This window comes from Bos javanicus, chromosome 3, assembly GCF_032452875.1.
Source record: "Bos javanicus breed banteng chromosome 3, ARS-OSU_banteng_1.0, whole genome shotgun sequence".
NCBI lineage: Eukaryota > Metazoa > Chordata > Mammalia > Artiodactyla > Bovidae > Bos > Bos javanicus.
This window is the reverse complement of record NC_083870.1, coordinates 16,229,304-16,243,402: the sequence shown is the minus strand read 5'-3', so window position 1 is coordinate 16,243,402 and position 14,099 is coordinate 16,229,304. Positions and strand designations below refer to the sequence as shown.

At 43.6% G+C, this 14,099-nt stretch overlaps 1 protein-coding gene across 3 annotated transcripts in view; it reads left to right on the top strand.

Annotated features, from left to right (window-relative positions):
- The first annotated feature begins 437 nt into the window (after positions 1-437).
- The window catches only part of TDRD10 (tudor domain containing 10), a 54,910-nt gene continuing 41,248 nt past the window's right edge, over positions 438-14,099 (top strand). Inside the window, exons 1-4 of one of the 3 annotated variants that reach the window (XM_061404752.1) lie at positions 438-584; positions 4,394-4,422; positions 4,968-5,047; positions 5,985-6,043. In XM_061404752.1, coding sequence (XP_061260736.1) covers positions 4,421-4,422; positions 4,968-5,047; positions 5,985-6,043 — 141 coding nt within the window. In that variant the 5' untranslated portion in view covers positions 438-584; positions 4,394-4,420. Of the gene's footprint in view, positions 5,048-5,984; positions 6,044-14,099 lie in introns of all 3 variants that reach the window. The other 2 variants (XM_061404751.1, XM_061404753.1) reach the window with 2 other exon arrangements.

Genomic DNA, 14,099 nt, shown 5'->3' with positions numbered 1-14,099 from the left:
CCCAGATCCGGGGGCGCCGGGGTCAGCGCCTCTGTAGAGGCGGGTCTGGGGGTGCATGTTCAGGGGAAGGGAGCAGCAGCTTTACGTGCTGACCGGTTGTGCCCGCGTGGTTAGGGCCTCCCACTTTTTGCACAAGCAGCTCCCCATCACCACCGAGCGGGTCACGACCAGGCGCTGTCTTCAAACTCAGCCCGAGTGTGCCACGTGCACCTCTCCAACCCAGGATGGGAGCTCTTCCACTCCCAAAAGAGCTAGAGGTGCGTCGCGGTTACTCGCTCCACTGTCTCTGCAAGCATATTTTGGGGATGTGTGTGAGAGAGTGCCTACTAAAAGCAGGGGAAGAGGCCGCGGGCACTGGCCCAGGAGCTGCTGCAGCTACGGTCCCGGGTAGAACGGCTGGCTCTGCGCCTAGAGCACCCAGCTCTTCTCGCCCCACCGGGGCTGCAGCCGCGGTGGGGGATTGGCTGCGGACGAGTGGCCCCGCCCCGCGCCCCGCGGGCGTCGGAGGCAGGCGGAGCTCCTAGAGAGGAGGCGCGAAGGCTTGGCGTCTGGGCCGCTGGCTGGACGCACCTGGCCCGGGAGAGGTACGGTTTGTTGGTTCCCGGCCCCGGGCTGCCGGACGGGGAGTAGCGGGCGTCGGGAGGCACTTGAGGAAACTGCACCCCTCATTTTCACTCCATGGTGGTGGGGCGAATGTTCCCCCTCGGACTTTATCGCTTGCTTTCGCCTGGTGGCAGAGCTAATTTTTGGTGGGGTTGGCGGGTGGGAGTGGACCGCAGAGACTGAATCCGTGCAGATGGGGAGCATTTCGTGCAGTACTGCGGGGCACTTTAGGTGAAAAGACGCCTCGGCCATCTTCCTCCCTTTCAAAGCAGTTTAAAAACTTTTTAGCTTAAAAAACTGAAAGCGCTGTTGAGGCTAACGCAGTATGTTCTAAATCCACTACAAACCGTGGAGACTGAATGGACTCGCAGACTACCTGGTTACGGCCTCCGAGCCTCCAGGACTTCGTTTCTACAGTGGGGTGATAATGACAAGTTCTAAGAATTTCCGTGAGGGTTAAATGAGACTGTGCATTAGCCGTTTAGTTAGCATAGCACCGCAGGCCCTTAAAAGCATCCTTGAAAGATTTATGCTGGGCCCTTGCTTGAAAGTGTTGTTGCCTGCCCTGTTCCAGAAGCCCTTAGACTTCCAGGGTTACCAGGAATTTGGGAGTAACACCTGTAGCCTGATTCTGCCTACAAACCTTTCTGTTTTTATTCATCAATACTTCAGCCTTTGAATTATCTTAATCACTGTTAGCTCTATTTAAATTTAGCAGCTACTAGAGCAGTTTCTTTCTACAGCTGGAAACAATTCAAAGCAGAATTACTACATTCTTTTAAAATTTAACGTTTTAATTTTTGTTTCTCCTGAGGTAAAGGAAAAAATTCCTTCAGAATGATTTTGAAAAAACCAAGGCTTTGAAGTCACAGACCTGAATTACCTCAGTATCTTATAACCTTAATCAAATCATCTGATGCCCTTTTGCTTTGACCTTCCCATCAGTAAAATGGGACAATATTACTCTGAAGCATCATAGAAAAGTGCCAATGAAATCTATAAAAATAAGCACAGTGCCATTTATTGAGCTCTTAATTCATGGCAAGTGCTTGAAGATCTCGCTTCACCTTGTGGTCTATGGCATTGGCGTTTATAGCTGATTGACGATGTTGTGTTAATTACTGCTGTACAGCACAGTGGTTCAGTTATACGTATGTACTTTTTTTTGAAACATTCTTTTCCATTATAGTTTATTGAGTGGAGTTCCCTGTGCTATACAGTTCAACCTTGTTGATTATCCGTTCTACGTATGAACACTTACACTTGCTAACCCCGCCCTCCCTGTGTCCATGATTCTGTTTCTGTTTCATAGGTAGGTTCACTTGTGTCATATTTTAGATGCTGCGTATTGGTATTTGTCATTCTCCTTCTGCTTGCTTCATGTTACTCTCCAGTTGTATCCATGTTGTTGCAGATGACATTATTTCATTCTTTTTAATGGCCAAGTAGTACTCCAGTATATAAATGTACCACATCTTTTTTATCTGTTCGTCTGTCTGTGGACATTTAGGATGTTTCCATGTCTTGGCTATTGTGAATAGTGCTGCTATGAACATAAGGGTGCCTGTATCTTTTTGAATTATAGTTTTGTCTAGATATATGCTCTGGAGTAGGATTTCTGGATCATATAGTAATTCTATTTTTAGTTTTCTGATGAACCTCTATATTGTCTTCCACAGTGTCTATACCAACTTACATTCCCACCGGTGTAGGAGGGTTTCCTTTTCACCACACCATCTCCAGCATTTGTTATTTGTAGACTTTTAAAATTTTATTTTTGTTTTTGACTGCACTGGGTCTTCGTGGCTGGGCATAGTAGACTTCTTCTAGTTGCAGTGAACGGGGGCTAGTCTTCAGTTGTGATGTGTGGGCTTCTCATTGCAGTGGCTTCTCTGGTTGTAGCACTCAGGCTTAGTTGCCCCAGGCAGGTGGGATCTTCCTGGACCAGGGATCAAATCTGTGTCCCCTGCATTGGCAGGTGGATTCTTAACCACTGGACCACCAGGGAAGTCCTGGTTATTTGTAGACTTTTTGATGATGGCCATTTTGACTGGTGTGAGATGGTACCTCGTTGTAGTTTTGATTTGCATTTCTCTAGTAATTAGTGAGGTGGAGCATCTTTTCATGTGCTGGCATAGCGTTGTGATTCCTATTTGACAGGGAAGACATGCCCAAGGTCGCTGGGCTGCACTCAGAGCTGCCTCTGTCTAACGCCACTGTGTGGAGGCAGCTGTGGTTTTAAAGTTGCTCCTAGTACCTGTATTTTCTATTTGCTGTCATAACAAATCACCACTTGTTTAGTGGGTTAAACAACACAGCCTACAATTCTGTTCGTCAGAAGCCTGACACATGTGTCACTGGGCTAAAATCAAGGTGTCAAGAGGGCTGTATTCTTTCTGGAAGTCTCCGAGGAGAATCTGTTTTCTTGCCTTTTTCAGCTTCTAGAGGCCACCTGTTTTTTCTGGTTCATGGCCCTCTTCCTCTGTCTTCATAGCCAGCAACAGCAGCTTGGTTCTCATATTGCATTGCTTTAGTCTTGCTTTTCTTGTCATTTCTGTGTATCTGACTATCTTCTCTGCCTCCCTATTCCACTTTTAAGGATTCCTGTGATTACATTAGGCCCTTACAGATAATCGCTGTATTTTGAGGTCAGCTGATTAGTGACTTCAATTCCATCTGCAGCTTTATTTCCCCCTTGCCATGTAATTAAACATATTCATAGGTGTGATATTGTGATTCATAATAAATATATATTTGATTTTCATCTGGTTTCTGTCACTGAGCTTCTGAAATCCTTGAAATTTCCTAAATGAGGAGAGACGGGAAGGTGTCTTTTTGTCATGCTGAGGTGACCTTAGCAAACACCAAGTAACCTAAGGAGGGGGGCTGACTGGTTAGAGGGTCAGAATTTACACTCCTCTCTCCCGCCGCCCCCCATCTCTGGGGAGACAAGAAGGGCTAATCAGTCATGCCTCTGCCAAGAGGCCTTCACAGAAAACCCCAAAGTATGGACTCTGAGAGCTCTGGGTTGGTGAACACAATAGAGCAGATCCTGCAGGATCTGAGGTGGAGCTGATGTAATAATAGAAATTAAGTGCACAATAAGTGTATGTGCTTGAATCATCCTGAAACCACCCCCAACCTCCCGTCCATGGAAGAAGTGTCTTCTGTGAAACTGGTCGCTGGTGCCAAAAAGGTTAGGGACTGCTGCTGTAGCGATGTGGGGACAGTGGTGCACCTGGAGAGCATGGACACCCTGTGCCCTTGCCCTATACCTCACCCTGTGGACCTCTTCCATCTGCTACTCCTAAATTACACCCTTTTCAAACAAATGGTAATCTGGTAAGGAAGATGTTTCTCTGAGATGTAAGCCACTCTGGCTAATTGATGGGACCCAGGAAGAGGTCGTGGGAACCTCCGGCTCTAACTGGTCAGGCAGAAGCACAGCTGACCACCTGGGTTTGCAGGCGGCTGGCCTCTGAAGGAGTGGGGAGGGAGGTTGGCAGTCCTGTGGTACTGATCCCTGAATCTATGAGATTGATGCTATCTCTGGGTGGATAGTGTCAGAATCGAGTTGAATTTTAGGCCACCCAGCTGGTGTCCGGAGCATCACTTGATGGTGTGAGAAAACTGCTCCCCTAACATCAGAACCCTAACAGGTCCTGGGGATTAGCATGTGGCCCACTTTGCCGGGGGTGGGGACATCATTCTGCCTGCCACAGTACCTGTTTGGCAACGTGGCGGTGACTGACTGGCATTCCTCTAAAACTGTGGCTTGTTGGCTTTGCAGGAGATCCGGTTGGAAAAAAACTGCAGCATGTAAGTTGCTTCCTTTTGCTGATAAACAGGCCTCCTTCCACCCCGCAGCCTTCTCTTCCTCCTCCACCTGCCTTGTCCTGCCCAGAGTTTAGGAGTCAGTCTCAGCATTTCTTGCCTGTTGATTTTGACCGTTATGCTTATGCTCAGTCACTTCAGTCCTGTCCCAACTCTGCAGCCTCACAGACTGTAGCCTGCCAGGCTCCTCTGTCCATGGGGATTTTTCAGACAAGAATACTGGAGTGAGTTGCCATTTCCTTTACCAGGAGATCTTCCTGACTCAGGGCTCGAACCCACATCTCTTGTGTCTCCTGCATTGCAGGTGGATTCTTTACTGCTGAGCCACTGGGGAATCTGCTTTAACTATTAAGGATTAAAAAAGTCCAGTGGAGGGCTTCCTGGCTTGGAACCCGAGTCTGGAAGGAGAAAGGGAAACCCTCTGTCAGGAAGAGTATGGAGGCTTATGCAAGGCCCTGCTTGTTATGCCCAAACTCCTCTCGTTGGAGTTTGGCCTTGGGAGGTGCAATGCTAAGTCCTGCATTTGACAGGTCCTGCAGCAGCAGTGACTTCCGACCCTCTGCAAAAGTATTTGGGGAGAATGGCGCGTTGGAGGAGCAGAAATCTCCAAGTGAGTTAGCCTGGGGGGTGGTGTTTGGTGCTGGGACCCTCAGACTGTAACCTGGATCCCAGTTAATCTACTCAATTTCTGTTCAAGCATGAAACCTGGCATCCGCCTAATCTGTCCTTGCTCTAGTCAGCCCCCACATTTCTTTTCACATGGTGGACGTGTCCCCCTGCCACCCACCACGCGCGCAGACCCTCAGTCACTGTCTCATTGGCTGCTTCTAACCCCATACTCTAATCCTTGCCTCTTTCCATTTCACTTTCCACCATCTCCAAAGTGACACCGCTCTAAAACATACATGTGTTGATATCAGCTCTCTGATTAAACCCTTTACCACCCCCTCAGCCAGTGGGTTCCCCTGAGACTGCTGTGGGCAGCAGTCAGTGATGTCAGCGGCTGGCCTGGCCTGCCTCTCTTGCCCCTACTTTTTCTGCTCACCCACATGCAGCATTTGGTCTAGCTATTCCCCACCCCATGCAAACTCCCAAACAAGCCGGGCCTTTTCCTGTGTCCATGTCTTTGCATGTGCTATGCCCTCTGCTTGGATTCTCTTCCACCTCCCTCCTGCATTAATCCCCTTCCTTACCTCCTTCAGCTGACTGTTAACTGTGAAACTTCATTAATACCCCATTGAAAGTGCTGGATTCCTGGTATGCTAATGACTCCCTGCCTCTCCTGCCCCAGAGATTGCACTGCTGCCTTGAATTCAGTGATGTCCAAGGCCAGTGCGTAACTCAGAACCACTTCCGTAACACTGACAAGTGTTTGCTGACCCATTGAATGCTATTTAAATATTCTTTGTTCATGGAGGAGTAATGTTTGAAAGGGAATGTATGTGTGTGTTTTAACATTGAGAAAAATGTGTCATTTATCTCATGTTCTAACTGCTCTAACTCCTCCAACCTTACACCTGCCTTTTTTTTCTTTTTTGCTATTTTAGAATTCAAGAAAAGGGAGACAGAGGTGTATGTTGGCAATCTCCCGCTGGACATCTCTGAGGTATGCCTCACTCTGCATACCATGCATATGTGCATGGTTGCCTCTCGTCTTCTTTGGCTTCCCTCATATGGACTAAACCTGCCAGTAAGAATTTTACCAGTTTTAAAAGGTATTTTAGAGCTACAAATATGCAAGCAGTCACTAGTTGGTGACTAAGCTGACCAACTCACAGTCAGCTCACAGTTTGCCCTGGGCTCTCCCAGTTTGAGCGTGAAGCATCCTGCACCCAGCCATCCGTGTAGACCTCGGTGGGTGGCCACCCTCCTCATTGCTTGGAATGGAGGCCTGCAGTAAGGCCCCTTCCCTTTGGCAAGGGGCCCTTATGAGGGTTCAATTGCCAATCCTTTGATCATAGGGAGCCGTGGGGTCTCAGTCAAAAAAACTATGCTCATTTCACTTTGAAATGAACCAGTTGAGTCAGTTAGCTGTGTGTTCAGAGAGTAGAATATAAACAGCCATATTCGACCCCAGGAATCTTTCTGTCTATCTGGGGAGGCCAGACCACCAAACCTGAAAGAATTATAGAACAACATAAATATTTAAAATTTGTAATAAGTACATTTGAACTACCGATGAAAAGAGAGTGAAAGTGTAATCTCCTGATTTGAGGCATCCCCTGGCTTTTTTTTTTTCTGGAGCATTTAAAAATGTTCACATTATGCAAAATAATGTGCCCAAGGCACTCTCAGCATGCTGAAAAATAAAGCGTGCTCAAACTCAGTCTTAGATGAAGTATGAGAGAAACTGACTTTTGTGGAGTCCCTGCTGCATGTCAGACGTCTTTCAAAAATGTCCTGGTCTCGTGTCTGCTTGCCAGTTAGCTAAACTTAGTCTTCTCTGCCCAAGTCGTACTTTATTCCTTTTACACTGTTACTGTATTTTAATTATCAGATATGCTCCAGGAACTAGGCTAACTCCTTCATTAGTGTGGTTTTATTAAATGCTCATAATAGCTCTGCATGGTGGGTGGTATCCCCATCGAAGATGAGGCAGACGAGGCTCTACTAGGTCCTCCTTAGCCAAGTACACAGACTCAGGGAGTGGTCAGCCAGGAGTTGAGTCCATGTCCACAGCCTGCAAGTACCTAACCACATAATTGATAAGATGTGTAAATAAATCACCATAAAAAGAGATGGACCTATTAGATTTTTATCTGACAAAGAAGAAAATGGTATTGGGGCACAGAGAGTGAAGTAATTCATTTTGACCCAGTGAGTTAAATCTTGTTGAGTCAAAGTGGATGTGTTGGGGGATGCTTGGAATCCGGGAGAAGGGAGTATTGGGATCAACTCCCCTTCCCCTTGGCAGGCTGGTACAAGCCGTTACTTGACCGTGAGATGAAGGCAGGAGCCCTGCAGAAGTTGGTGCAGTGGTCTGGGGCAGGCGAGGCGCTGAGCGGCTCTGCCTCCTCTCTGCAATGGATCCCGTTTCACGGCCAGGCCCCGGGGGCTTGCTTGGCCATGCTGACCCACACTGTATTATGGGGCACCTCTGGTCCTTGCCCACTTCACTAGAAAGCAGTAGCGTTCTCCACGGTGGTTCCTTCCAACGTACAAACAGAGACCAGCCTCCTAGGAGAGGAAACCCTTGAGCTAAAGAAGTAGGATTTTAAAAAGAAACGTCTGATTCTGACATTAATACCTGCCTTGTCGAGAACTGTGGAGTGAGTGTCTGAGACTTTTACCTTCTTGCACAACAACAGACTAGCCTGCGGCAGTTTCATGGTTGTTGGTAGAAGATGAAAGTCTTGGATCAGAGATGACAGATGAATTATTACTCATAACGAGAATAGTAGCTAGCATTTTACTTTATTAACATTTCTTTTTTTATTGAGATATAAATCACATACCAAAAAATTCACTGTTTTAAAGCATAAAATTCAGTGGTTTTTAATATATTCACAAGGTTGCACAGCCATCACCATTAATTCCGGAATATTTTCATCACCTCGCAAGTAAATCTCATAATCATTAGCAGCACCGCCTCCTCCTGTCTTCCTGCAGCCCCTGGCAGCCACTAATCTACTTTCTGTCTCTATGGATTTGCCTATTCTAGATATTTTATGTAAATACAGTCATACAGTGTCTTTCTCTTTGCATAATGTTTTCAGGGTTCGTACATTTTATAGCATGTCTCAGTACTTCATTCCTTTTTATGACTACAATATTTATATGGATATATATCATAGTTTGTTTATCCATTTGTTATTGAACATTTGACCTGTTTCCACTTTTTGGCTTTTATGAAAAATCTTACCTGAACATGGGTGTGCAAGCTTCTGTGTAAATGTATGTTCCAGTTGTCTTGGGTATATACCTAGGAGTGAAATTATTGAGTCACGTGATAACTCTGTGCCAAACTGTTTTCCAAAACAGCTGTACCATTTCACATTCATACCAACGATGTGTGAGGATTCCAATTTCTCCACTTCCTGGCCCAAAACTATTTTTGTCTGTCTTTTTGACTCTTGCCATCAGGTAGATGTGAAGTGATATCTCATTGTGGTTTTGATTTGTGTTTTCATAGTAATTAATGAGCATCTTTTCATGTGTTTATTGTCTCTTTGTATATATCTTCTTTGGAGAAATATTTTTTTAATCCTTTACCCAGTTTAAAATCAGTTCATCTTTTTTACTATTGAGTTGTAAGAATTCTTTATATATTCTGGATACAGGTCTCTTATCAGATACATGATTTGTAAATATTTGCTCCCATCGGTTGTGTTTTATTTTGTCTGTAGTATCCTTTGAAACACAAACGTTCAATTTTGATGCATTCCAATTTTCCATTTTTTTTCTTTGGTTGCTGTAGGTGTCATATCTAAGAATCCATTGCCTAATCCAAGGTCACAGAGATTTACATGTATTCATTCTTCTAAGAGTTTTGTAGTTTTTGCTCTTATATTTAGGTCTGTAATCCTTTTGAAATTTATTCTTGCATGTGGTTTGAAGTTGAGGTCAATTTCATTCTTTGCATGTGGATATCCAGTTGCCCCAGCATCATTTGCTAAAAAAGATTATTTTTTCCCCACTGAATTATTTTGGCACCCTTGTTGCAAATCCATTGACCATAAATAGAGCAGTTTATTTCTGGAGTCTCATTCTATTGCACCGATTGGTATGTCTATCCTTACGCCAGTCCCGCGCTTGCGTATTTTTGCTTTGTAGTAAGTTTTGAAATTGATCTCACACTCAACTCTTAAGCCCAGTGGTTAGCATTCTCCCCTCACCAGTTTTCTGAAACTGGTCTTGTTGAGTATATCAGTAACCTTCATGATGCCAAATGGATTTAAAATCTTCAGATGCCTCTGTTTCCTTAATTATGATAGATTGGATAACCTCAAAGCCCTCGCACAAGAAAATACTTGGAAATAGAAGCTAAAATATAAGAAATGGCACTTTTAACTTTTTATTTTGTATTGGCGTATACAGCTGAGTAGGGACTTCCCTGGTGGCTCAGTGGTAAAGAATCTGCCTGCAATGCTGCAGACCTGGTTTCCATCTCTGGGTCAGGAAGATCCCTTGGAGGAGGGCATGGCAATCCACTCTGGTACTCTTGCCTAGAGAACCCCATGGACAGAGGAACCTGGCAGTATGCAGTCCTCAGGGTCGCACAGAGTTGGACACGACTGCAGCAGCAGCAGCAAAGCTGATTAACAAACAACGTTGTGATAAGTTTCAGGTGAAGAGCGAAGGGACTCAGCCATACATACACATGCACCATTCTCCCCCAAACTCCCCACCCTTCTCAACTGCCACATAACACTGAGCAGATTTCCATGTGCTGTATATGCAGTGGGTCCTTGTTGGTTATCTATTTTAAAGATGGCGGCGTGTACGTATCCATCCTAAACCCCTAATTATCCCTTTCCCCATCATCCCCACCCCCACCCTGACCCTGGCAACCAGAAGTTTGCTGTCTAAGTCTGTAGGTCTCTGTTTTAAGTTCATTTGTATTGTTTCTTTTTAGATTACACATATAAGGGATGTCTTATGATACTTCTCTTTCTCTGTCTGGCTTACAGAGCTGCAGTGAATAGCTCTGTTCACATACAGGGAGCACATATCCTTTCAGATCATGTTTTTCTCCAGATACGTGCCCAGGAGTGGGATCGCAGGGTCACACGGTAGCTCTATTCTTAGTTTTTTAAGGAACCTCCATGCTGTTCTCTCAGAGAGGCAATGGCACCCCACTCCAGTACTCTTGCCTGGAGAATCTTGTGGGTGGAGGAGCCTGGTGGGCTGCAGTCCATGGGGTCGCTAAGAGTCGGACACAACTGAGCAACTTCACTTTCACTTTTCACTTTCATGCATTGGAGAAGGAAATGGCAACCCACTCCAGTGTTCTTGCCTGGAGAATCCCGGGGACGGCAGAGCCTGGTGAGCTGCCATCTGTGGGGTCACACAGAGTCGGACACGACTGAAGTGACTTAGCAGCAGCAGCAGCATACTGTACTCTATAGTGGCTGTATCAATTTACATTCCAACCAATGGTGTAGAAGGGTTCCCTTCTCTCCATACCTACCAGCATTTATTGTTTGTGGATTTTTTGATGATAGACTTTCTGTCTGGTGTGAAGTGATATCTTGTCCGACTGTTTGTGACCCCATGGACTGTAGCCCTACCAGGGTCTTCTGTCCATGGAATTCTCCAAGCAAGAATACTGGAATGGGTAGCCACTCCCTTCTCCAGGGGATCTTCCCAACCCAGGGATCGAACCTGAATCTCCTGCATTGAAGGTGGATTTTTTTTAACCATCTGAGCCACCAGGAAAGCCCCAATAATTAGTGATGTTGAATATCTTTTTATGTGCCTCTTGAAAAATTCCACTTTAAAATACATAGCTGACTCCTAAGAAAGTAAGGAAAATTAAGAGGGCCCCAAATAAGCAATAACTTGAAAACTAGGAGGATCTGGTCAATTCCCTGGGGTCTGTGCCTACCTCAAAACCTAAAGATTGGATTGGATTATAGCAGCCATGTCAGGGTAGGAGATGACACTCGGGGCCTATGTGAGGAGGGACATAGTAGTTGACATCCCTGCAAAAGCAGGATGGTTGAAGGGCTGGCCCCGTGAGCCACAAAACTTTTCTTATTGGCCCAGGGTGGTGTTGAGAAAGTTAATCTGACTTGGCCAGGATCTGGGGCTGGTAGGGTAAACAGTCTCCCTAAGAACGTATAACAGTAGGCCTGATTTCATGTGAATTGTGGTTTAAATTCATATTACTTACATAGTCTGGGAACCTTCAAGCTAAAATTTAACTTTTGATGAAAAGCCCAGATCACAGAAAAACATTTAAACTGTGAGTGGAAGGAAACGTCCAAAATCTGAGAAAGAGTATCTACAGAAAATACACAGAAAACATTGTCACTTGGGAAACAGGCATTTTAAAATCAAGAACAAGACGCTAGTGCCCCTATCATTTCTGTTTAACATTTTATGCAATCTCTTAGCTAGAGCAAGTGAGAAAATAAAGTGAGAGGTGTAAGAATTGGAAAGGAAAAAACAAAATCATTATTTGCAGATGATTGTCTAAGTTGAAGCTCAGAAGACTCTTGGATATGTTAGAATTATTGATAGTTAAGGTGGTTGAATATAAGATAAATATACAAAAGTCAATTGTATTTCTATACAGAGGGGGAAAAAATGCAAAGAGCTAGAAATTAATAAAAGTTGTGCAAGACATAGATACAGAAAATTAGGCTTTACTGAAAGACATTAAGGAAGGCTTCAACAAAGAGATGGATAAGGAGAGTCAGTTTTATGATCCTTAAATTGGTATATAGATTCAATACCATTGTGATCAAAGTACCCAAAGGATTTTCAAAGAGCCTGACAAACTGATTCTAAAATTTACGTGAAACAGAACATGTCCCATGAATAAATGCACCTTTTTTGAAGAGGAAGAATAAGGAGACAGGAGAGTGAATTTTCCACTGTAATGATGACCTTGATGTGGATGCCTTGCTAATTGCCAACATATGAACCATAAAAAGTCCAGAATAGACCTACACGTATATGAAAAATTGGTGTGTATAATCAGGTGGCATTGCTGATGAGTTGGGAAAGAAGGGACTATTCAGTAAACTGGTTCTGAGATGTTTCTTTATCCATACAAGAAAAATGAAATTGGACCTTTACATTATAACATTCACTGAATGGATTCTAGATGGATTAAGGACTTAACAATGTATAGCAAATGCAATACTTAGGGACACAACCTTGATAGCTTTCCCTTTGAGATCAGGAACAAGATATAAATACCGGCTATTGCTATTTCTGTCAGCATTGTACTGGTGGTCCTGGTCAGTGCAGCAGGCAAGGAGAAAGAAAGACTCGAGAATGGGAAAGGCGGAGATAAGTGTCATTAAGTGCAGGGGATATGATGGTGGTAGTAGACAGTCAGGACTAGTTATCTGTATTCCCAGCTTGTACCTTGCCCATGAACCCTGAACTTGTCGATTTAGTTGCCTAGTCCTTATCTCTACTTGGGCAACTCATAGGCATTTCAGACTTAATGTGTCCAGCCTGCTCCTCCCACGGTCTTCCTCATCTCAGTAAATGGCCCAAAACCTGGGAAATATTCTTGTTTCATATCTCACATGTTTTTCACACTTCACATTCAATCTGTCAGCGGGTATAAAAATACACCTAGAATCAAACAGTCTTTTGCATCAGAAGGGAGGAAGAGAATGGAATAGCTCTTTAAATTTGCCAAAATAAACAGTGGAAAGATAAAAAGGGAATAAAGATGGTGACCTCTGGGGGAGGGAAGGAAAAATGATAGAAGGGAGATAGAGGCACAATTTATTTTATTTATTTATTTAAAAATTTTAAAATTGATTTTTATTGGAGTTACTGTTTTATTGGAGTTTATTGTGTTAGTTTCTGCTGTACAGCAAAGTGCATCAGCTCTATGTGTACATGTATCCCCTCTTTTTGGAGGGACAGTTTATGAATTTACCTTGTGTTATTGTTTTGACTTTAAAATATATGAATGTTTTCATATTTAAGAGAATCAAAGTGATCTATTAAAAAAGCACTCCCTAAAAACTGAAAACAAACTAGTGATATAATTAGTTTGGTGTCAGAGAATAGAATTATTCAAACTGAATAAGCCCGGGAACAAACTAGTGATATAATTAGTGGTGTCAGAGAATATAGTTATTCAAATTGACCTTAGAATATGATATTTTGACTGTGTATCCTCAGTAGGATATATTACAAGCATAAAAAGAACTGCAAGGAAGTCTTAAACTTTGCTCAGTAATTTTGCTGTCTGTAGTAATCCTGGTATTATTTGAACCTGTTATATATTTAAAGTAGGATATAATAACTAGTATTGTTAGGAATAAAGATTTTCAGCATAAGATAAATAAAAACCATCTGTAGCTCTATAGGAATTAGAATCCATGATTACAATGATTATTTTCCCTTTCAAAGACGCGTATCTCCTAACTCTGCTGGTTGAAAGACCTTGGTGCTCTTAACAACCCAGTGGCAATAAGATCCTAGATTGCTCACTTTAAATACCATTCCCCAGTGAAAGGAACTATACCTTCTTAGAGTCCAGGTTTGGAGCTGTTATGTGCCAGAAAGCTAGAAACCTCTCAAAGGCTATTAGGGTTTGATTGAAGGGAAGGGAGAAGTTGTAATTAGAGGTGAGATACTTTTTCCTTGGAGCTATGTGCTGGAATGTTTACAGATGTAGTGATGAGGTGATGAGATTTATTTCAGAATAGCCTAATGGTAGGGAGAGGTATAGATGAAATCAGAGTGTCCCTGAGTTAAGAATTTTTTTTTCTGGGTAAGGCTTTCCTGGGGACTCGTGCTATAGCACAAAGGAGTGAAAACAGGGAACAGGTGCCCTTATTTGCTCCCTTTTTTTTGAATTGAGGCTGACAGGTATATAGGAATTTGTTATACTGTTTTCTATACATGTTTAAAAAGTTGGCTTAAAGCTCAACATTCAGAAAACTAAGATCATGGCATCTGGTCCCATCACTTTGTGGGAAATAGATGGGGAAACAGTGGAAACAATGTCAGACTTTATTTTT